The following is a 25,768-nucleotide window of genomic DNA, read 5'->3' on the forward strand; positions in this document are numbered from 1 at the left end:
AAAAATATATCAGCGTGCGAAACAGTGTAACACGTTATTTTCCATGTGTGTCTTTTCCCGCAAATCGTTGCTCAAAAAAGAAAAAGAAGAAGAAGAAGACGTGAATATAAAAGACGCAAAAATGTTTCAAATTTCTCTGCGAAGAATCTCTCTCCCTTGGAAGACTCCCAGTGGTTTTGCGAAAAAAGAAGTAAATAAAAGATTAAAAAGAAAAGAAAAAAAAATCTCGGCGTTCCTCCCCTTTCTCGGTGGAAAATATCGGAGAGAGAGAAAAGAGCATGGGCCCGAACTGTAAACAAACAAGACTGTAGCGGTACACTTGGCAGCTTGGCGAGCAAACGGCGACTTGGCGCCCTCCGCAATCTGATTGCGGAAGTAAAGCGACGGAGGGAGAGAGAACCCTGGGTCGGTTTTCGAACTTCTCCGCGCGACGCAGATTCGCACTCCACATAACGGTACTTACAAGCGAACAGGTGGGAACGGATAAACAACACTTCCTATTGCATGCAGCAGTTTCGGGAACTCCATAGGCCTAGAAGCTACCTCTCCTTCGCCACAGCGGCCTGGAGTAACGTCCTATTCGTGGGCTGCCGTCGTCATCTTCCCAAGAACTGTGTTGGATTAAAAATTTGTTATTGCTCTTGCAATGGCATGGGGCCAGGTTAGATGACAGCAATTCGAACCCAGCAAAGACGTCTCGCCGACTGAGAAAAGACCGACGCAGGGGTAGGACGAAAAAAACGTGCTGGCCTGCCCCGCTCTGTTGCTAATCTCCGCGGTTTTTTTTGTGAGGTGATTGTCCACTTTGGGGACAGTGAATTACTGTGATTGACAAGTGACTTGTGCGATTCGGATGGTGCTTCAAATGTCTTGGTGTACTACCAGCTTCGGCAAAGTGGAGGTGGCACAGCCCCAAACATCCACCGGCTCTATAAAAGGTCAGTACTCTTTGCTCATTAGCTGTGCGTTAAATTTACTCATCGATACGTATGCTGCTTATTCCCATCACGAACTGATCACGTGATGCTTATTACTCCAACATGCTATTGGTGAACCCATCAAGAAAAAAAAAAACTTCGATGGCGAGTGTCAAACTTTTTTAGAAAGTCGTTCTTTTTTAAAATCGACTTCCTCCTCATTCCGTATTTAATCGCCATCAAACTCCTACAATTATTTAAAACTAAGATTTATCAATCCCTCATCTGATGAATTAATTATCAGACCGTCTCTTCTTCGACGAACTCCCCAACTGTATCTTCATTTCACCACTCGATAGATTCAGAAATGCAATTTCTCTTACCCATAACCAGCAGCTTTCCTAACACAACCCCCCCCCCCCCACTCACAAATACTTGAACTTCTTACATTGTTTCCAAAATAAATTTTCTTTTCATTCCATTTAATTTTCAGATCGTTCTTCCTAAAAATTAAAACTTAATCGTTTGCCTCTTTTAAAAATGATTTCCCACAGCTCTTTTCGTAAATTGAGCTTCGTCATCCTCTTCTATTTACTACTTTAGATAATATTCCATCGACATTAAAATCTCTTTCCAAGATATTAATTACCTCTTTTGAAAAATTTCATTTTCACCATCAATCTTTCCTAAAACTCAATTTTAAACATCCACAATTAACCTCCTCAATTCAATAATTTTTCATCAAAAGTATATTTTTGATTGCTTTTAAAAATTAAAATTCCCTATCGATTTTTTCAGAACTTCAAATCTATTCACCATTTTAATTTGATTACTTTTTGAGTGTAGAAATTTAACTTAATCATATCCACCTCTTTTAGAAAATAAATTTAACGGGAGAACCGTTTTAAGAACAAAATTTCTCCATCGATCTTATTTTCTATAACCTCAAATTCAGCGTCGAGATGTTTTATCATCCACTCTAATTTCGTACTTTTTCGTTAGTAACACTTTGAAGTAATTATTGCAACCTTTTCAGAAAATAAATTTAATTATCGAATACTGCTATAAACTTAAATTCACCATCGATTTTCAGGAACTCAACCTCGTTCACTTCCTTTAGCATTTTAGTTTCATAGTTTTTCGCTTAAACCAAGTTAATTTAGTTATTGGTATATTTTATAAAAATGAATTTCAACCGCCGAACATTACAAAAAAAAGTACTATTTTTTATTTTGAGATTTATTTAAATATTTTCAGTTTCTAAATTAATTTTAATGTTGGGGTCCAATTTTATCACTTAAATGTACAAAATAAAATACGATTAAAATGTCAATTAAAGTAAATTGTACGTATATAATTCAAACACTGAATCTACCCTTTTAGAAATGTAAAACCAACAATATAATTAATTAGTAAGAAAGCCCTGCCTCAAAAAAAAAAAAAAAAAAAAAAACACTCGGTATTTGTGCACAGTGCTGACTAAAAGTTGGCAGGTATGCAGGCACAAGTAAATATGCGTCAGCAAGTTAATATTTCTTCAGAACTAGAAATTATTACATTTTTCTGCTTGAAATTTTATTGCTATGCTAGCGCTTAAAGTAGTTACAAGGTAAAATATAAACTCTGAACAATTTTGCTTTTTAAAATCAAACAAAGTATTTGCTAAAACAATATAGCAACAATCTGAATTACTCTAATCATGCGGATAAATCTTTGCCGAATTACTAACTAAATTACTTGTTTAAGTTAATTGCATAAATGAAGACTTTACTTGAGCTGTTTATTTTGTAGGGGAAAAATACCTTACATAACTTTTTTTTTTGGTTTAAATAGAGCTTATTATTAATTATTATTTATATTGTTTACATACTGTCTTATCGAAAAGAATTAACGAATTAATTTTAAGAAACAAAAATGCAACTGCACCTTCTGCTGAAACATTCTACCACGTGTTTCCCGTCGAAAAAGTGCAAGAAATAAACTGTAGACTGAAAACATATTGGCATTAAAAATCATTATTTTAACTAAATTTTCATTAAAAATAATAATTGATAAAGACTGTTTAATTTCAAGTGAAGCATTCGCCGAAGTGGAGTTATTTACGAAATGTTTACCTTCCTCTTAAAAAAAAAATTTTTTTTCGGCAAACCTAGAAATATTTCTTTTGAACCTGACAGAAAAAGACGCAACTTAATGCCCGAAAATCTTGCCTCCCCCCCTCCCCTCATTTCAAAGTTTTCCTACTTACCTGCATCCAAAAATATTGATATAGCTACAAAATGAAAAAAAAAAAAAAAAAACTACTCGTGCGCCACATTCAGTGAGGATGGCAGTTTAAATGTTATCTGTTTTCCTCATTTTGTTGCCTGTGTTAATCGTAAAATTCCAAGAGAGCTCTGCTGAAGATATGCGATTGTCTTTACGTTGACCGTTATCGGTACATGACCCTTGTTTCTGCAAGAAAGAGAATTTTACGGAAGCGAATGCGATAAATTGTGGAAGGAAAAAAAAAAGGAAGAAACGCATTCTTTTTGTGTTTTATTTGGGGATTGTACTATGTTTGGATGTTCGGTAGGAAGAAAAAAAATACAGCTCTTCGCGGGTTAAAGTTTCCCCGCTTATCTGAAATGTGTAGCGATAAATAGTTTTGGATTCTATTCCTACGTAGATTGAGGAATATGTTATCACTGCATTTTTTCCCTTTCATTCTATTTTATATGAAAAACATGCGTGTACTAAGGAAAAATAATGAAAAAATGCTGACTTTTTTTCGGAAACAAAATCAATGTACATTATTAATCTCAATTTTCATTTAAATATTAAATTTTTTAACACTTTTCTGCCGAATAAATACTTTTGATGGAATTGAAACTGGGAACAGAAAAATAGTATGTTGGTACAACGGTCGAATAGTTATTTGGGCTGTCATTTCAAACATTTCAGTCTATTTCCAACTGATATTATGTCCCTTCTCACTCGGTGCGTGTACACAAAATAAAGCAGAAATTTTTTTTTTTTAAAGTCTGCATTCCATGAAAATTTTAATGTTACGAAAGTAGGACTTGTGTATAAATATCTATAGAAAAGATATTGATTGTTCGGAACGTTTTTGTTTGTATGAAGTCTTAAAGGCTCGGAAAGTTCACGAGAATAAAGAAATAATATTTATCCATTTTTAATTAAAATGTACTCGCGGTATTTCGAGCATATCTTTGCAAACATAAAAAAATTTGGTAAAAAAAAGGTTATTTAATTTCTTGTAATTTCTGTGGACCGATTAAACTGTTCAAATGTTACGAATACTCACAATTCATGGAAAATCGTCAAAAATACATTAAATGGATCCAAGTTTCATACTCTTATAAGATATGTTCTTTATGGTTATGGTTACGGTAAACTAACACGGTCTCTCAAATACCCACCACTCCAACACCAACAAAAAATGTAAGAATTTTCGGCGATAGAAATGTTCTTTTAAAAAGGTTCAACAATTCCTTAACATAAACGTGATGCATTTAATTAGACGTACTTTAATCAAATCAAAATAAATAAACAATGCAGAAAAAATTCAAGTTTCATCTTGCTTTAATTATTTGTTTTTGACGTTAAAATTCAGTTAAACAAAATCGAAGTATTATTACATAGGGTCTGGTGGGGTAAAGTGGTCATAAAATCGTTGGTTTTCAACTTAGGTGAATAATAAATGCAACAAATTCTTGAAACACTTCAACTTTTTTGTTGTTATTTTACATTGCATTATTAAAGAACACGGTACATTGAATTTTAGGAAGAAAAATATTTATTTTAGTAGTTTTATAGAACTTTCTTTTCCCTCTGTTTTTATGACCACTTTACCCCATGGGGTGGGGGAAAGTGGTCATAGCATGGGGTAAAGTGGTCATAGTTAAAAATGGATCAAAACCATTATAAAGAACCCTAATAATTGTATATTTCAGTTGTTTTTATAGTTACGAGTAGATTCACGAGTACATGCGTGTATACACGAATATATACGTGTCGTGTTATACACGAGTAAACACGTTCCTACATGAGTAGATACATGTATACATCAGATACATGCGTGCACGTGCCTACTCAAGTATATACGTGTATATACGAGTATATAAGCATATATACGTGATTACCTAGAGGAAAGTATACGTGTCTACATGAGTACATACGTGTCACATGTATATACGTGTCATGTATATGTACGTGTCACGTGTATATATACGAGTATATACGCGTATAAACGAACATCATATGCGCGTATGCACTTGTATCTCGAGAAAATACGTGCATAGTTGAGTATATATGTGTATAGTAGACGCATATACTCATATATAAGTGTACATACATATATACGGGTATGCACGAGTTAATTCGTGGATACATCCAGTGCGTCTTTGGTAAGTGTCTACTCACGTATATATATAATATGGAAGCACGAGTGTATACGCAGGTATACGTGTAAACACGATTATATACCTGTATAGACGTATATACGTACATTTACGTGTATACAACAGTACATGTATGTATACATGAGAACATACGCTTATATACTTGTTGGCCTACAGAGTGAATCTAAGCTCTTGGGCAAAAATCAAATGGGTGTGAGAGGGGAGGATAAGAATCAAAGAATCATAAGGAAGTTATAATCACTGACGTGCTACATGCACAGAAAGCCAGAAAACTGATGGATGCAAAGCAGGGCACAAATTTGTTGCACAAAGATGATTTTACCTGACATTTTAGTTTTTAAGAAATATTTAGAGCAGTTGTTGAAAGTTACGGTCTGTAGTAGCTCTGATACAAGCATCGCAACAAAGGCGTAGCGGCTGATGAAAGTTTTTCAAAAGTCTCGTTATTGCAACAGAGAGGGATCTGTGTATGCGACGCAAGTATTACAGTTGAAGGCCGCAAATTTCATCAATCGCTTTTAAACTTTCTTAAGTCCTAAAATCTTGTGTAAAATGGTATTTTTGTAATATATATATAAATTTGTGACTTTTTTTGCATCCATCAATTTCACACTTTGCGTGCATGTAGCGCGTCAGCATTGTGTTTGTTACCATATGTTCCTTATTGATTCTTGCTTCCTCTCTTCTAACACGTTTTAATAATTTGCTCAAGAATGTAAACTCACCCTGTATACTTTTATATCATATGCTTGTATGTAAGTGTCTACTCGAGTACGTAAGCATATATACGTGTCTACCTGAGTATATAAGTGTTCTTATATATAAGAGTATAAGCGAGCATATACGTGTATAGTAGAATGTATAGCTGTATGGATAAAAAAAATACTTGCCGATACCCATATACATATTTATTGGCACATTTATGTGAATACATCTATAAACATGTCTACACGAGTATATATGCGTATTTATACGCATATACTCGTATATTTAACCCCGTTTACTGTAAAAACAATACATATTAAGTAAAATTAATATTTAATTTGTATCTGCCTTATACCTAAAGATTAAGTGACATTAGAAAAACATTATTCGTTAAGCTTAATATTATGACCACTTTACCCCATCTTATTTAAATTGTTCTAAAAAATTATCTAAAATAGATTCAGCTAACTGCTAATGAGTAATAGTTCTTGAGACATGTAGGAAGCTTCCTGTACAGTCAATTTGTTCCTAATTCTAACAAGCAAAATTTCCCAAGGATGTTAAAATAGGTGATTAGATTTTAAAATTTTTCATATTCATGCAAAATATTTTTTTTTACTGAATAAAATTTTAACAGTTGTAAAATTTTGTATTCAAAATGTAGTTTCTAACTGCCTTACTCTAAAATAAAATTTTCACTTTCCTTCGAACATTTATTTCCAAGCTATAGCCATTTATTTGACGTATGACCACTTTACCCCATTGACCACTTTCCCCCACCAGACCCTATGTGTTACTAAATAAATTTTAAAATATCATCAAAAAAACTTAACGTTGTTATTCACGTAATTCCTAAATTATTCATGATGTCAAAATTCCTTTCACACCAGTCACATTATTTCACAGTTCAAAAAACGAATAATAAAGGAGTGAGAGAGGAAAGTGAGGAAATAAAAAAATGCGATACCCGTTATTTAAAAACCTCCAACTCGTAACGCGAAAAAAGAAAATAACGAAGCGCTCTTGCAGCAGCTTTCAATTCAAGGACTTACACAAGGAGATCAACTTGTCAAAAAAGATGAAATTCCGTTACTGCATGTTATTGATCAACTAATCGTAACGTTGCTACGTTTGTTGATTAACCTAAGTATTTTTCACGCTGTTATACGCAGGATTCGCAGATTTATATCCGATATTTATTTTGAAAATATCATGATATTTTGCTATTTTCGATATTAGTTTTTTCAACTACGGTATTTTCAATATAAAAGTTATATTAATCATAGTAATATTGCTTCTTTATTATGAAAACTAACGAAAAAGTTATGTACTATATTTTTATGATGTATTAATACTGCATGTTATTGATTGACTAATCGTAACGTTATTGCGTTTGTTTATTAACCTAAGTATTTTTCACGCTGTTATACGCAGGATTCAACCGATATATATCCAATATTTATTTTGAAATTATATCAATATTTATTTTGAAATTATATCATATTTTCGATATTGATTTTTTCAACTACGGTATTTTCAATATAAAAGTTACATCAATTATAGCAATATTGTTTGTTTACTATGAAAACTAACCAAAAAGTTATGTACTGTATTTTTATGAGGTATTAATACTACATTAATGTAACAAAATAATGCAATATTTCTTTTTTATTTTATCTCCACATAAAACTATTAGTAATGTAACAATTTTAATTCGTTTTAAAAGTGCCTGATGAAATATTAAATGTTGGTCATATTAAAGGACAATCTTTTATGACTGTGCATCAAGTAATGCATATTTTTTATTTCTGAATCATATGACTGTGTAAAAGTAGTTAATAGAAGAAAAATGAGAGAAACAGCTAATGCTAAATTAACTCCATTAAAATGATAAAAATGTAAACTGAAATATTAGATGTAAATGATAAAAGAAACCTCAATTTTAAGTCTACATATTGTAATTCTAATATAAGAAAATAATGAGTGATTTGAGGATGCATTTACTATTTTGAAAACTTTAGTGTACTGATTGAAAATATCAGATGCATATCAAAATATCCGATACACTATATCAAAATATCGAATATTTTCGATATTTTGTCGATTATATCGAATATTTTCGATATTTTCGAAAATATTATAATATTTTCGAACACTGGTTATCCGCTTTTACTAAGTAGTTTTTTTTTTCTTTTTTCGGTTTCTTTCTTTCTTTTTCTTTTTTTCTTTTTCTTTTTTTACTTTTTCTTTTTTTCTTTTTCTTTTTTTTTTGTTGAAATTAAAGCGTTTCAACAAATGTCTTTGATGTGCCTTATTTCATGTAATGAAATCAAAATTTAAAGTGTAATCTAAAATTGTTTATTTCTAAACAAAACGGTATGATCTATTTGTGTTTTGCAAATTGAGAGAAAGCGTATACACAGCGGCAGTGATAAGATTTTCAAAAAGCCCTACCACAAAATTTTACATGAACCTTTACTTCAGAATGCAATGTTAGTAACATTCATTTATGTTGAAAATATTTTCAAGTTTTAGTTGTTCGCAGTTAACACGTTTGTATAATGTCTTCCAGTTTTAAAGCTTTCAAAATCATTTCTTCCTTCAGTCATTCTGCTTTCTCGCTATTTTTAAAGGAACACTAATACCAAGAATAGCTTTTTTTTTAAACAGCGAATAAACATGTTTGAAATAAAATTTCGCCGATATATGTTCTCCTCCGAAATTTAAAAAGATTAATTTTTCTGTTTTTAACATTTTTGTAAGAATATATATTTTTACAACTTGGAAACGTAAAATTTTATTTACACGACATTCTCTCTCTCTCCCTCTCTCTGATAAAAAAAAATGAAATAGAATAATAAATTTTAACGTGTATTCTTTCTAAAATTGTGGATTCAGTAAAACTATTTTAAGTTGAAAGCATTGTTGTTTTTCGCTGTTTTTGCAATTGAAGCTTCATGAGATTAAGATATGTAGGTTACAATAAAACGGAACATTTCTAATTCTATTTTTTCCTTGCTTTCGTATTATCTAACATAATTTAAAAATTATTTTATAAATATGCTTTACGGAATGTATTTCACTATTTCAAACTCGTAAGCCAGGTTTTTTTTAACTTGACGACAAATTCTAACAGTCTAAACTTCTTTTCGTTTTGTGAGATATAGTTGAATGTTAATATTTTAATTAAGTTCTATATTTGTACCAAAATTAAGTAAAGTTTGTTTTACTTTACTTATTTGTTTGTGACGGGCTATTGTAAGAAAAATATAATTTCATTTTGAATAACTTTAACTTCCGTAGTTATAAATATTTGGATTATTTTTATTTTTCATAAAAAATATTGCTTTTAAACTTGAGTTTCAACAGATGTATGTGAAATTGTCATTTGTAATTGTTATTATCAGTCAGCTCAATCCTCATAAATATAAAACTATTTGAGAAACATTATTTTATTTTTTGTAAAATACCTCAATCCCTTTTCGAATACATTTGTTAATTCTTTTTCATGAAAATACATTGCTCTAAAATTTAAAAAAAAAAAAAAAACTCATTTTCGTTTCAAGCAAACAAAGGCAAAGCTTTTCAGAAACGATGAAAGTACAATCTTTGTTTTTAAACTTTTGTTCCACCTTTTAAAGTGGCCTGTCATTGGCATATGAAAGAGACGACATTAAACTGTAATTACCGAGAATGTAACGTCTGTCACATCTATTTATTTTTACGAGTAGACTTGTTTTTTGAACCTTTTCTTGTTTGTGATACTTCCTTTTAGTTCTGTCAAAATAATGTTACAATGTAGAAAATTAATTGCCCTCTTTTGTTTTATTCCACATTATGTTTCAGTTTCGCTTTACACTGCATCTATTGTCCGGTTATTCTTTACTTTCAAGACAATTTTAAGCCTAACAGATTAACTCTATTGACTAAATAAATATTGTTGTACTTATGAATCTTTTTCAGTAACAAAGTGCGTATTTTAATTATTTTAATTAATTATTATTGTTTGTACATTTTAATTTTATTGTTTTTTTCCTCTAATTTCAAACATTTAACGAGGATTTGCTCCGCGTTGACAAAGTTTATTTGCTATAATGATGCAAACGTATTGCTTTTTAGTCTTTGTTCTTCATTTTATTCTTAATAAATAACTTCTGTTTTATTTTGACAGCTGAAAATATGAAGTCAAATATTGTTCTTGTTAGTTTCCAGTGTTAAAAATCTAAAAGTTACGTACGTGCGTTTCTTAATAAATAAGTAGATGAATTACTGCGCACTAAATTATGTACGCAACTAGTATATTATTTTCTTATTGGTTTTGACTAAAATTCAGATTTATTTTTTCATCCAGCACTGTAAGGTTTTGCGGGTTTTCTGGACATTTTACAAAGTTAAAGATAGACAAAAAGAATTATTTTTTCGAAATTATATTTCTAATACGACACTTTATTTATTCTGTTCATTTTTTAAATCAAATAAATGAACAGAATATAAAGTTTTGCGTGTTTTCGGACATTTTACAAAGTTAAAGATAGAAAAAAGGAATTATAGAAACTTTTAGAAATTATATATCTGATAAGATACCTTATTTACTATGTTTATTTTTGTAAATCAAATATTGCTCTGGGATAAATAAAGAAATGAAAAAGTAAATAATCACTATTTCAATTAATTTTTCTCCTACCATTTTTATGTTCTACCTAAAAGCACAAAGATTTAAAATCATAATAAAAATAAAACTTAAAATATATTTAATTTACTTGCTACCTGTGGTAATTACAAAAACAACTTCTTGGAACCATCAAAATGTATTTAAATACTTGTTATTATTAAAAAAACTATATCAAATTATGTGTAGAACAATAATACATCTCTTGAAAAAAAAGTTAAGTATATTGTAAAGCATTTTTTGGCCGGAAGTTTTCATTGCTAGTCAATTTTTTCCATCTAAACAATTTTCAAATTATTTGCCAGTGAAATGTATGTGCAATTTCAAAATATTCTAAATCTATCTACTTTTAATGTTCAATGATACGATGTTAATCTTTCCAATTTTAACAAAATCAAATCATAGCGAAAAACTGACGTTTTCCTCACAAAAAAACCCTCTCCTCCAAGTTCTACCTTTAAGTATTCCAAAGTTTTCGCCTCCAAATTTAGTAAAATCAAATAAATATCAAATAACTATAGATTTTTTCTCTAAAATACGTGTTTTTCTTATTTAAGACGACTTTTCCCTCTTTTTAAGCGCCAACAATTCCTTGCAGTATTGATAGTGGAATTTTTTATGCATTCTTTATTGAAAAATTTCGAACATTCCACCAAATCTGACATTTGAAAATTCGGCATTCAAAGTCTTTTGAGTTTGGAAAGGATGTGATTAGAAGCTTCCAAGGTGGAAGACCGCAATTACAATTAATATTTATCTAGGTGGCGGTCATATTTGCGCAACGAACATATTCGCCTTGGAAAACGATATGTGAAATAACATCTTGCTGCAGGTTACTTGTATTAAGCAATCTATTCAGAAGGTTGGCTGATCGCAAAAGGTAATATCATCGAAAAACGTTCAGCGGTAAAGTTGACATATTTTTAATTGATGTTTTCCCCGTTCCATTGTTAACTCATCAAATCTTAAAGTTTCTTTTGGAATAGTGAATTCACTGAATGGGGTCGCTACCAAAATTTTAAAAGTATTTTTTCTGAAAGAATATTCTTAAAAACACAGGATCTAACCATTTTTTAAATAATTTGTTTAAGTTTAATATTTTTAAAAAATTACTTAAATCGGTGCGCTTTTATTGTTTACATTTCTTGCCGATGACATCACAAATGATGAAATGCCATTCTGTGTTGCCATTCACAGAGCAAATTATTTAATTCGCATCTTTACTCACGTGTATTGGCAACGATATGGTTGATAGCATGCGTAGAGCATTGCGCTCTACGCTTGCTATCGAATTTTAATTCGCGAGAAGCGAATTAAAATTCGCTTCTTGACTCGAACAAGAAGCGAATTTTAATTCGCTTCTTGATTATCATTTCGTGGAAACGCGGTACAAAATGCGCCAAAGAGCATCATTTGTGAAGTCATCAAGACCACGCCTTGTTTGCAAAATCGGACATTAAAAAAAAATAATTAAAAAATAACTGTTGGAAAAATGAAAGAATTTTCTGGGTCCATGTTATTATTATTATTTTTTTGCTTATTCTATCAATTTCAGTGACTAAAAGTACTACTTTTGACTGAAGGAAACAACCCCACTGTAATATGATTGGATAGTAATTAGCAGTACTTGTTCATTTTTTAACGATTCATTGCTCTCTCTTTTTGGAGATACTAATGATATTTCACCGTTAGCACGATGGTTCTAGTATTTTATGTTGATTTAAATGTCTTTAAATATTAATAATTTATAATATTTAAATACATTATTAAATAAATATTTAATAATTTTAAATATTAATAATATTAATAATTTTAAACGTCTTAATATATTTAGCGAGTGCATGAAAAATATTAAAAACGATGTTTTTAATTAAAAGCTCTTGTTTCCTAGAACCTTCAATATATATATATATATATATATATATATATATATAGTTTTTAACCATGAGATAAAATTACCTAACTCATAAAAATGAAAGAAAAATAATAGTTTTTTTTAAATTTGTTTATTATTTTTTTAAATTGTTTTAAATTCAAAATAAGAGAAAGGACACGAAAACTAAATATTTAGAGATCGTTGATGATTATCGTAAATGAACAATATTTTTTATCTTATACTTTAAAAGTGAAATAAATGCTGCGTTTTGAAATATTTCAATTGAAATTTCAAAATCAAAATGCCAAGAAAAATCTCCATCAACAATAATTTGAGATAATTATTGTCCCTTGTACTTGTTTGAATAAATTTACAAATAAAAGTTTTTAAATTGACTAATGACATTTTGCGTTCAGTCATCATTATATGTCCATCTGAGCTTTTCATTCATCTTTTTAATTCTAGTTTAAATTTAAACACCTTTAAAACAATTTTTTTAGAAGATAAATAAATAAATAAAATTAAGTTAAAATGCAAATAAATAAATAAAAATAATATCCTACTCTAGCGGAGTGTTGGCAGAAGATACAGAATATTTTATCATTTTAAGTAATGGTTTAGTCAAAAGGCATCTTTACTTTGTGCTGAGTGAACTAAAACAAACTACTGATCAAAATTAAGTAAATAAAAATAAATAAGTTCGTATAGAAATTTAACTTCAAGTTATATTGTCGAGTTTTAAATGAAACGAAGATCAAATAAATTTTAGATGAACGAAACGATAAAATAAATTTTAGATGAAAGAAACGATAAAATAAATTTTAGATGGAAGTATTTCGGATTTGTAAAGCTATATACTTTTATATGAAACTTTTCTCTCTAATAAAATAAAAATAATTTAAAAATTAATAAATAAATAATCCGATACTAACCATTGCTCTCTTAAATAGAATTTGTACAAATTAATGTTATGTCCAATCGTATTTTTAAGAATCTGAAACAGGAACTGAAAAATTTACTTTACTACATGTTATCTAAAATTCAATGAATTTAATACTGCAATTAGTTATTTTATTAAATACGCTATGTATAATAGCTCATAGCATTATTTTGTTTTATAATAATTGAATTAAATTAGAACAACAAAAAAGTAGATATAACTAACACAATCCAAATTTTGTCATTTCACTTTTTACTAAGGCTTGCTCATATTCTTGTGATGCTTATTTATGCCATTTGTCGCCGCTTCTAAGTATGTTAGTAAAAAAGAAAAAAAAAGAAAAGGTTAACATTTGTAAGCATATGTTGGTAACCCTACTTCCGGGGTTAAAAAAAGAAAAAAATAAACTAAGAAAAAACCTACCCTTTCCCCTCACATTGAAATGCCACTGCTGCTGCTCCTAAATATTTTTCTTTTTTATGTTCTTTCACCTTTCCCCGCTTCTTTTTTTTTCTCTTCCTCAAAAAATATTTCTGGGTGAACGTGTTGAAAGAAAGGCTTTTTTTATAAACTTATAATTTTTCTAAGGTCAAGCACCTTGGTTTTTTATCCCCACCTTATGACCTAGTAACGCTAAACGTAACTCCTGCTTATGAAAGAGGATGCTTTTTTCGTTCTTTTTTTTCTCTCCACATGTCTAGCGTACACGCAACAGCTGGTAATTCAGTTCTGTAACAGAGTCTTGTTATTGTTGACTGATATTTCTCTTTCACTTTTTGAAATAAAATAATGTTCTCCAGATATATATCTGGTTTAGCTACTGGAGGTTCATATTAGTTTCGAGGAAAATATATTGACGCTGACAACTCTAAAAGTCTAAGATATGCAAGAACAAATACATACATATGACTTTTAAAATGTTTACTCAAGTAACAAGCATTTGAATTTTATTTTTCACCAGAATTCATGAAGGGGCTTGCTATCAGTTCACTCTCTGTCATTTCTTTCCTTTTCTTTCTTTTTTCTTTTCTTTGTTTTCTTTTCTTTTTTCTTTTCTTTCTTTTTTTTTCTTTTGATTACTCAAAACTTATCACTAGATCAATCGACCGATACAGTTGATTCTTTTTAATCGATAACAGTGTCCACCTAAAGTCCCGTGGGTTTGTGCGACCTTTTCTTTTTTCATATATTTTTTTATTATTATTATTATTATAAATATTAATTCCACTAATTCCGGAATTTTATTCAGAATGACAGTACTTTGCACTTACAAAATTTTAAATTAATTAAAATATTTTGATAAATGTTTTAGAATGACTAAACTCTTGATTATAAGCGAATAAATATCAACTGCTGAAAACTTTAAAGAAATTCAAGTATAAAACTCAACACGGTTAATTTCCAGAAAAAGAAATTATAATTCCAATCGATGGAAAAATTTACATTTTCTAATTATTTTAATTTTATATATTTAAAACGTGTTTTAAAGTTATTATGTTTTAGAGCATTTTTTGAAAGAGGTTTTAGTCAAATTATGTTTTTGAACTGTGATTATTTTTTTTTAATTTCTTCCCGAGACAAAAATCATTTTAAATAGTTATGCGGTCAATGTTATAATTGAGATTATTTTTCTCGATGAATAAATTCATGTAAGATTATTGAAATTAATCGCAATTGTTAATTTTTTTTTTAAATCAGTTACCGTAATTTTATTTTAATTTCCATCGAAAACGACAAATAATTCACTATAATATACTTTTAGTTCTTCAAACGAATCATCAGAGCCATTGATTTCTTTTTTACTTTCACCATGTATTGCTATGGAGGAGTGGATAGGTTTTTTTTTTTTTTTTTCTTGAGGACACATAAATTGGTTTCTTTTAACTTCAACGCTTTGTGTAACAGGAGAAAATATGTCGAAAAGCGTGGAATGGTATATTATGTTGCAGTTTTTCCTAAAAGAGATTTGTTATTGAAATGAGAGAGAAAGATTAATTACATCCGAAAGATCCTGCTGTTGTTCGAACAATAAAAAATATAGATAATGAACAGAAGAAGAGAAGAATTAATAAAAAAAAGAGGGGATAGAAAACGAAATTTTCGAACCTATTATCAAGAAAAATGAGAGCGATAAACAGAAAGTGACGCTAAAAAAGAAGGGGGCTTCCACCGATTGAAATGCACAAAAGGGATGGAACGACGTGTTCGGCGAGGATGCGGGAGGGGTGGGAGATACGGAAGAGAGAAGAAGAACCACTTTTACGGTGCCGGCCTGGCGCCTCGTTCTCTCTTCGAAAATACCGTTAGGGGGCTGTTGACAAATGCGCTTTTGGAAATTTGGAAGTGAAAGAATGTAGGCGTTCTTTTCGCTGTTAAAATATTCGCTCGGGAATTAAGTATTGATGCAAAATTCATTTTGTAACCGAAAAGAAAAAAAAATTAATATGCAAATAAATAACAAATTTTAATTAATAATTTAAATTTGTTAAGAAATTTTTGTTGACAAGTGCGTTAAAATTGGAAGTGAAAGAATGTCGGTATTTTCCCCGCTCTTAAAATATTCACCCGGAAGTTAAATATTGATGTAAAATTCGTATAATATCGTAATACAAAGTTCATTTGATATAGTATTAACTGTGTAGAAACAGAATAAAAATTTAAATTAACAAAATTAAAAATTAATCATTTAGGTTTGTTATCAAATTTTTGTTGACAAGTACGCTAAACTTGGAAGTTAAAGAATGTCAGCATTTTCCTCGCTGTTAAAATATTCGCCCAGAAATTAGGCATTAATGCAAAATTCAAAATTATAGTGACTATGTAGAAATAAAACACACATTTAAATAATGAAAATTTAAAATGAATAATTTACGCAAATTTTTGTTGACAAGTGCGCTAAAATCGAAAGTGAAAGAATGTCGGCATTTTCCTTGCTCTTAAAATATTCACTCGAAAATAAATATTGATGTAAAATTCATATAATATTGTAATTGTATAGGAATAAAATAAATTTATAAATAGATAAAGTTTTAACTTTGTTCACAAGTGAGCTAAAATTGTAATTGAAAGAATAAAAAATTCACTCGGAAAGTAAGCGTTGATGGAAAATTCATGTAATATAGTCACTGTTTAAGAGTAAAATAAATAATAAAAATAAATATATGTACATAAATAAATATTAAAAACTAATAAGTAATTTGTTATTGACCAATGCACTTTTGAAAAATTGGTATGGGAATAATAATCCCCCCAGATACTTAGTTTTTCTAGTACATAGCTCTAATTCTATGAATACTCGTTTAAGTTTAACAGAAAATGCATTACACTAAATTACTAGTAATTGTCCATTACACGACGATCCACTATCAACTGATAATATGCGCCTTACGCTTTTTATGATATGATAATCTTTCTTACCTTTCCAAAATCTTTGCAAAACAATGCATAGATAAAATGTTTTATTATCTAATATTAGTCCACTTAAACATGCAATTGTGTTTCAGTGCAAAAGCTACAGTATTTACTTTTTCTTGCTTGGAATTTTATCAGGAAAAAAAAAGATTCGTTTGTGGGATACATTTGTTATTGAGAACGTTAATTTTATATTGAAAAATGTGTGAAATATTGAAAATTTCAACATTGTGTAGTTATTGTGATATTATTGAATTTGAAGTCGGATTCTATTTTTATTTTCATAAAAACTTTGAACAAAAGCTGTGAAATGATTGTATATTAAACGTAGTTAGAGCTGTATTAATTCTATTGGCTATGATTTGGATAGATAAATAAGTAATTAAGATGTGAGAATTTGTTTTGTATATAGAGTAAATTTTTGTTGATAAATACAATTAAATATGGTAATGGTATGTACCGTATTGTATATTATGTAGATACATATTGTATAATCACTTTGATTTAATGGCATACTATTTTCTTAAGCGGTATTTTCAGTGTTATTTTCGAAAATGCGAACAATTTCAAAATCCAAATTACCCATGGTCCCAATCGGCTCGGATTTTTGACGTTCTACTTTAAGCAAAAATTGAATTTGCGCTTTTTTGTTGATGTATTTTTACTCCTTTATTTACTGTACTAGTGGTATCTGCAGGGCTTTGCCCGTAATAGAAAATTAAAAGGTCAATTGGTTCGTCTGTGTATTTACAAATAATGGATGATGAATTTCTCGCCAATTTGTTATGTTCATTTGCTCTCCCTTGTTATGGTAATTTGCGCGTCTACGTTATGGTAATTTGCTCGTCCATGTGATGGTAATTTACTTGTCCATGTTATGATAATTTGCTCGGTAAAATGTCCTTAAAATTGGAATAGAAAAAGAACAAAATGGAATTTTCTAAAAATCGCTTCTAGGTACACCCCCGCCCCTCATGCTACAAACTAATTTTGTACCAAATTTCATGAAAATCGACAGTACATTGTAGGAGCTATGCGCGTCACAGAGATCCAGACACCCAGACGTTGAGCTTTATTATTAGGTAATATAGATAAGACAATATTCTTACTCTTTCTCTCTCTCTCTCTCTCTCTCTCTCTCTCTCTCAAGTCATTGAAGTCGGAACGTCCTGTAACTTCTTTAACAGGAAAATGTAACCTGGGTTTCTACTTTGCGTTATTTACGAGTGAAATTCGGTGTAACAAATCATGAAAAAATAACGCGTTCTTTAAAATATTTTATGACTCATTATTTAGGATGTCCACATAAAGCCTCCCTGACTTAAAATGTTAATTGCAAGAAAACTATTATTGCTGTGCATTTGCGGTTTTTGGTATATATATATTTTTTAGTTTGCACTTCGATGTGAGCTCGGTAACTAACTCTCAGAATTTGCAACCAGTATAAAATATTTATCTAATTGCGAAAAATGTCAAATCTGACTTTTTGTGACTTCTGCGCAATTCTACAACAAATAAAACGAACATTACGTATAACTGTATCGTAAACTAGCGATTCTCAACCGCTGGTTCTCGGGAAATTTTGACCAATCCACGAACAAGGGCACTCCGAACTTAAATATTACGGATGGGAGAAATTCTCAATTAAAAGACTGAAATTCCGAAGATAAAATCGAAGTACTGAATGATAAAATACGAGCATAGACATTTACTATATATATATTGCATTTAATGAAAAATATTGAAAACTGTTTAAAAAAAATTTAAAATTTTTTTTAATGCAGTGTAAAATATAATTTTAAATTTGCCGAATTTTCTGCAAAATCTGCCGACTAAGGACATTATGGGGAGGTCACAGTGACTTCCGGTGACACCCCATCAGGACGCCCTTTTCTACGAAGATTTTTTATTACCTGCGTAAAAGATTTTATTATTAAAAGTATAATAAAAAGGACATTTTATGAGATATGTTTAATGTCACTTTTGATTACTTTTCTTAAATTTCTTTGATTTTCTCAAATTTCGCAATGCTACCAAGTTTGAATTAAGAAATTATGTTCGAAAAATTTAAGCAAATTTAAAAGCATAAATTCTTGTTCAATTAAGCACACGAATATAAATATATTTCTTAAATATAATAAATGTCATAAATATTTGCGTATTTATGCTCGAAATATAATCCACTTGACATCAAAGAGACGAAGTTGTGTCAAGAAAGAATTGAAATCAAAGAGAAGGGAAGAGTTCTGTCATGCCTAGAATCGCTATTACATTAAATCTGTCCCTTTTAACATTTCTTTTAATTCATACAGTATTGATAAAAATTTGCGTATCTTTGCTGTAAATGAACGTATGGGGTCGTCCACAAATAATGCAACGCATTAAGGGGTGATGGAGTTATGAAATTGTGGCACGTTGCACTAAAGGGGGAGGGAGGGAGTTGCAAGAAGTGTGACATTACACATTTTGCTTGAAATAAAAACATTTTTTTCATTAAAAAAAGAGAAAACATGCGAATTTAATATAGCATGACACGAGACGCGGAGAAGAGAGGGGGTTAGGTAGAGCGACTTTGTGACAAAAGGGGGTCAAATGTGTTGAAAAAAGAACGACATCAATAACGATCAGATCTTATGAAAAAACACTCAAAAGTGATGACTAAAAAAGCTTCCTCCAGAAATAAATTTTTTACCTTGAATTGAAGCTAATTGAGGGATTGCTGTAATATCTAAAACCTGGAATATGCTTTATGGTGCAGGGCTGTTTTGAACTCATGCATTATTAGGAATACTGCACCACATCAGCCTGTTAATACAAACTTTTTAAGTCAAAAACGTGTTTATAATATCAATCAGTCTCGCAATCAGAAAGGGAATGGAAGTGGGGGACAACACCCCCTTCGAACCCCTGATTTTAAATCCTATCGTTGTACGGTGATATACATTCATGTAAGGACTGTAATGACCTCCAGACTTAATTTGAATGGGAGCTTACAGGAGCTCAGCTCTAACACTTATCTTTCAATTTTTTGTGAATTTTGATATATTTTACAAAATATAGATATTTAAGCATCTAAATTAATTTTGATCACTCTCATACAAGGGCATCCCGATGGGAGGTCACAGAAGGTCACCGTGACCTTCCAAATTTTCCTTATTCAGCAAATTTTGTCTGATGACTCGGCAAAATTTGGAGTTCCATTCAGCAAATTGAAAATTTCTGCCCTCCCAAAAGTTTAAGTTCGGAGCGCCCCTGCTCCCATAGGACTATCGTACTTCTTTCGTTAGAAATTAAACCTTACCCCTAGGAGAAAACACTAGTGTTCGATTATAATTACGCAAAATTGAATCACAATTTGTGGAAAGTCCCTTCATTATCGAAAGAGTAGGAGAGGTCACAGTCTCCACCTGGTAACCGCGTGTGTAAAACGTCTTTTTTGCGCCTCTTTATGGATGTTTAGTTTTTTTTCTTTTTCTTTATTACGATGTGAACTTCAACGTGATTCGTTCATCCTGTCATTGTCTTGGTTTTCAATTCGACAGTTGGCGAAACACATTACGAATATTTGTTCTGTAGTTTTCTATAAACTTTAATTAGTGATGAAGCTCAATGAATATCTTTCGCTAATTATTTTTATAACAATTATTTCCTTTGCAACATGAGGGAAATGTTACTTGGATCCTTCGTAAAAACCCTTCTAAAAAGGTAAAAATTAAAATTGTTAATCAAAAATAATTTTAGAATATATTTTTTTATCATTATATGAAAAATTGATATTAATCATATTAATTTTATTATTTAATTAATATTATTTTAGGTTAATTATCGTGTTTTTTAATTTAATGTATTTACATATTCATTATTTATTTATGTTTTTTTTTCTAAAAAAAATTCCATCTCGAAACATTTTCCTTTTTCTATGCTTATTTATTATGAAAATATCTGGACAATGTTTGTGTGTGAAGTACTTCATTCTTCGATTACATAACATAACATTATCCAACTGCAAAGCACAACTCGAGATCTAATAAAATGGTATTTCATTAAAAAGTTTTGCAAATTTTTAACAGCCTAAAATTAAATGAATTAACTCACTTCAATCTGAAGTTCATTGATTCACTTGTTGCAACTTAAATTATTATTGATTTTTACGATATTTTTGCTTTAATGTAACATTTTACTCTTGTAATAAAATGAACTAATTATATCCTAGTTAACATTCATTAGATGATTGCAACCCACAAACTATCTAGCAACTTGATGAATGAAATATTGAGCTTAAAATTGTCCTTTCATTTCAATATAATATCATAAAATTGCATTTAATCTAATTACCTTTCAAATGTTGACCGAATTATTATACAGATACATTTCACAATTTCATTTGTTCGAGTTTACGATTATGTTTGATAGACAGTATTATTAGCTAAATAATTTTAAGATATTTAATTCACCTTGTGTAGAGCTATCATATTTAATTGAAATATTTTATCGCGCTTCCCTACAATAAGCTCAAATGTCTTTTTGCTGTGAGATTTATTCAAACTAAATAATATTGTGCTCAACTACATTTAATGAGTTCATTTCGAACAAAAAAATTTTCTTACATATTTTATCAATAAAAAACGGTTAATTTGAATATTTTTTTCATACATCAGGGCCCGCACTAAGCATTTGCCACCGCACCAAATGCGATTAAATCATAAAATTCGGCAAAAGAAACTCTGATTTGGCAAAAGTCTTGGCAAACGGAAAATTCTCAGAATTTTCCACAAAAAATAGAAATAAAGGCATTTCCTCTCTATCCTCAAACTTAGCATTAGAAAATCTGCAAGTAAAAAAATAACAATAAATTTTGAACTTCATGTCTTATGTATTGTTATTAAATAACTTATGTGTATTGTTATTAGTAAACGTAAGAGTATTATGCTGCATATTTAAAATAATGAATTTTATGAAATTATCCCTTTGTTTTCTAATTGAAGTTTTCTAAAAAAAATTCAAAAATTCACAATTAAAATTTATTAAATTTAGGTCTTTGACTAAAATTTTTGGAATTTGGCTAAAACAAGTAAAATTTGGCTAATTTGTTGACTTGCAATTTGAAATCCCCATTTTATTTACAATAAAAGTGACCTTATTTTAAATTAAATAAAAAACCATTGCACTTGACTCTTATAAAGCTACTGAATTTATAAAATCCCTCCATTAAAACTAATAATTATAATTAAAATAAAAACTATTGTCGTAAAAAGGGGTTTTCACCTTGTACCATAAAACTGACGAGCAAGTCAAAATTACGTAAGCTTTTGAGTTATTACGTCATACTGCATCACTGCTTTGATCTCGGGGAAAATAATTTTAAAAAGAAATCTTGGATTTCGAAGAAGATACATACATAAATAAATGAATAAATAAATAAGCAGCGAAAGGATAAGTAATAAGAATAAAAGGAAATATCGAAAATTGAGGATTCACTGGTATTTGACAGATTGAGTGAGATATTATTTTAAAACTTCCTTTCAATCCTTCCCATTCTCTTTTCCTGCTTCCCGGGAATAAAGAAAAGCAGAGAGCAAACGGATAATGTTTTCCTTTTCGCCCAATTTGTTGAATTGCACATTGAATTTAGCTGAATTTTATTTCTCCCTATCAAGATTGTTGTTTCAGTCTACGGCAGAAAAAAAAATCTAATCAAAACAAAGGGTAGACATTTGTTTGGTGTGTAAATGTGTATGGTATTATTGATATAAATATCTATCTGTATATGAATGTACACATTTAAACCTTACGCTGTTATTTTATCAGTATTCATTTGTTTGTCTTCTGCTAAATTAGTCTGCCTGCGTTTTGATTCATCGGTCTCTGGGGTATTTCCATTTGTCTATTTGTTTCAATAAAAGAAGGAGTTTATTGCGATGCGCACAGACATTAAAAGGTAAAGATTTAGCTATAAAAGTAATAAGCTGAAAAAATCCTATATTATTGTACAAAAACGACTTATACATATTTAAGATGCTCATTTTTTTAAATTCTAAACGTTTATATAATTTGCTTTAGAATTTTTTATTGTAGAAGGGGCGTTACGTAAGCGATTCTGTTTTCAAAATGAATAACTGTTGAAATACAATGTTAATTTTTAACAGACATGGGGTGATTCTTTTCCTGAGTTTTACAAAATTTAAAATAACATACAGAAATGAAAAAAAAATTAACAATAAAAATAAATAAATAAATAAATAAACCTCCAGCTATTTTGATAGTTTGTTCCATGCAATTCATAATGAAAAAAGTTCTCGGATTGTGACAAGAAGCATTATCTCATCTTAAAAATGCTTTTTTTCCCGCATGTGCAGCCAGAATTTACCTTTTGGAGGGAGAAGGGGGGATACTAACAATCCCTCATATGTAAAAAATTGCCTCTTCTGTTTGCGCTCAGGGACGCCCCGAACTGACGGAAGGGACGGAAACTTCTTTATTTGCCAAATGAAAGTCCAATTTTGCTGTGTGATAAAATGAGAACACAGATACAGGGGCGGATACACACTATAATTTTAGGAAGGGGGGGGATCACGTTGAAGAATGTCCCCCACTCCCGGAAAGAAACCTATGGCACGGAAAATTTCTGAAACTGCTTAAATGTCAATAAAAAGAACCAAATCGGCCAGGAATAAGGCACCTAATTGGGCATAAATGTTACTGATTCATTTCATAATCAATAGAAAGAAGTATATTTCAATTTTTTTTTTCTTTCAAACATAATTTATGAATTGAAAAGACAATTGAAATTGTTTACATTTCCTTCATAAAATGTTTAAACACAATGTGGGCAGAAAATATTGTCAACGGGTTAGGAGGGATCATGACCCCCCATGCCCTCCACCTCCTTGTATCCGCACCTGCGCATATATGTCGTACATACGTAACATCTAATGAGAAAGAGAGAGAGAGAGAACGTCAGTCATCTTTTAAAATCATTTTAAGAATTTTTAAAGAAAAAAATAATCTCAAAATTGCAATATTGGCTCCAAATTTGGCGTATAAGGAATTTTTTGGAAGGTCAAAGTGATCCCACGTAACCTCCCATCGGGATGCCCCTGACTGCGTTCCTGCTCTCTTCCATCTGCTCTCCACTCAATTCAAAACAAATAAGCCTTTCTGATTACATTTTTATTATTTTGAAGGTATTCAGAACCTGGCTGGTGACATAATTACAATGTTTGAAAGGAGTGGCATCGATATGGTGGAGAATCGAAAATTCTAGGAAAAAGTATTCCTCGTTGCGGTAGCCCGAGACATGAAATCGTGTCAGTAGTATCGTTTCTATGGATACCGCTTCTGTTTGTGACCCAACTCAGCTGTCTTCCGCCTTTGCTTTTTTGCTCTTTTCCTTTCCTGTTCTGTTCATTTTTGCCAGTTCGTTTCTTCCTTATTTTTTTCTACTATCTTTTTTTCGATGACAGTTTTTTTTTTGTTCACTAATTTTAAAGATTTGATTTATCTCCAAATTAATTAAACGATGAGATGTTTTGAATGGTAATTTCATTAAAAAATGGAAATTTAATTAAATTTGCTTAAATAATCATTTCGGTATTTGCACCTTCATTAATTGCTTCTGTTTTGAATTCGCTTCTTAGTATTTGGCATTGCTTACGGGTTTTCCCCCTTTTTCATTTTCATTTTGTTTTTTATTGCTTTGTTTTGTGCGCAGTTACAGAAACACACAAGCTTGAAAGGTTTATTTCACTTCATATACTTTCATACGTTATGTATACCTATACCTTATTGGTCCCGCTTAAAAGGGTATTAGTAAGGAAACTGAAATATGTCAATGCACGTGATTAAAGTTAACTAATATAATAAATAGTAAACATTGTTTATATTAAAAAAGGGCAATTTCTAAAGTAAATTGAATAACCAACAAATAAAATACTTGTATAGTAATTACATTTTCTATGCATGCTCAGAAATTTGTCCATATCGGTCTTTCGTTTCAGATTTGATTAATCGATTTCTTTTTACGAGCAACATCTAAGATTTTACTTCAAAATTTCATGTCTGATTCAAAATACCAAAAATTTTTAAATAAAAGTATTAGTAACATGTGCTATGTGTGGTTAATATTCTATAACGCGGGAGATTTTTTTAACGTGGTGTCGATCATTATATGCATACATATGTCTCTTACATATCTTCATGTGGGTGTCACGCTTTCCAGCAATACGGCAATGCCTAGAAACATGAAATTTAGCATAGAATTGTAGTTTTTGAAGATGAAAAGCACCTTGGAGTCCGATTTTTGATAAATAATTTTTAAAAAGTTATTTAATGTTTTATGTAGTTTTTATTTTTGCGCTTTTTATGAAATTAAGCGTGAATTTATTTTGTTAATATGTTGTTGCACAGCGAAATACCAAAAAAAAAAAAAAAAAAACGAAGGATGGTCTGCAGATGTGAATCTTGTGTTACAGTAATTATTAGCTACAGTTGCGGTTACACTAAACTTAATTTTGAAATTAACTCTTTGCCTCGTTTTAAGTCATTTTTCATATTCTCGTTAATGTTTTTATTGAGCAGGAAGAAAAACAAAGATCAAGATGAAAAAGGTTTATCAGGAAGTGAAAGAATGGAATAATTGAATCGTTTAATTCCCAGATACGGAAGTTAGACAGATTTAATATTCTTCACGAATGTTTTCTTCCTTTGGCATTAACTTAAAGTTATGATCTTAATTCACGTGATGCAGTGCCACACTACAGTTCCGGTTTCACTTTGAGTTAATTCTCGAAAATTAGGTGAATTTTCGATAAGCACGGTTAAAAACAT

At 30.1% G+C, this 25,768-nt stretch overlaps 1 protein-coding gene across 1 annotated transcript in view; it reads left to right on the forward strand.

Annotated features, from left to right (window-relative positions):
* The first annotated feature begins 417 nt into the window (after positions 1-417).
* Positions 418-25,768, forward strand: part of LOC129222868 (probable nuclear hormone receptor HR3) — a 132,586-nt gene continuing 107,235 nt past the window's right edge. The window contains exon 1 of the mRNA XM_054857427.1: positions 418-938. Coding sequence (XP_054713402.1) covers positions 854-938 — 85 coding nt within the window. The 5' untranslated portion in view covers positions 418-853. The remainder of the gene's footprint in view (positions 939-25,768) is intronic.

The sequence above is a fragment of the Uloborus diversus genome, chromosome 5, assembly GCF_026930045.1.
Source record: "Uloborus diversus isolate 005 chromosome 5, Udiv.v.3.1, whole genome shotgun sequence".
NCBI classification, from domain to species: domain Eukaryota; kingdom Metazoa; phylum Arthropoda; class Arachnida; order Araneae; family Uloboridae; genus Uloborus; species Uloborus diversus.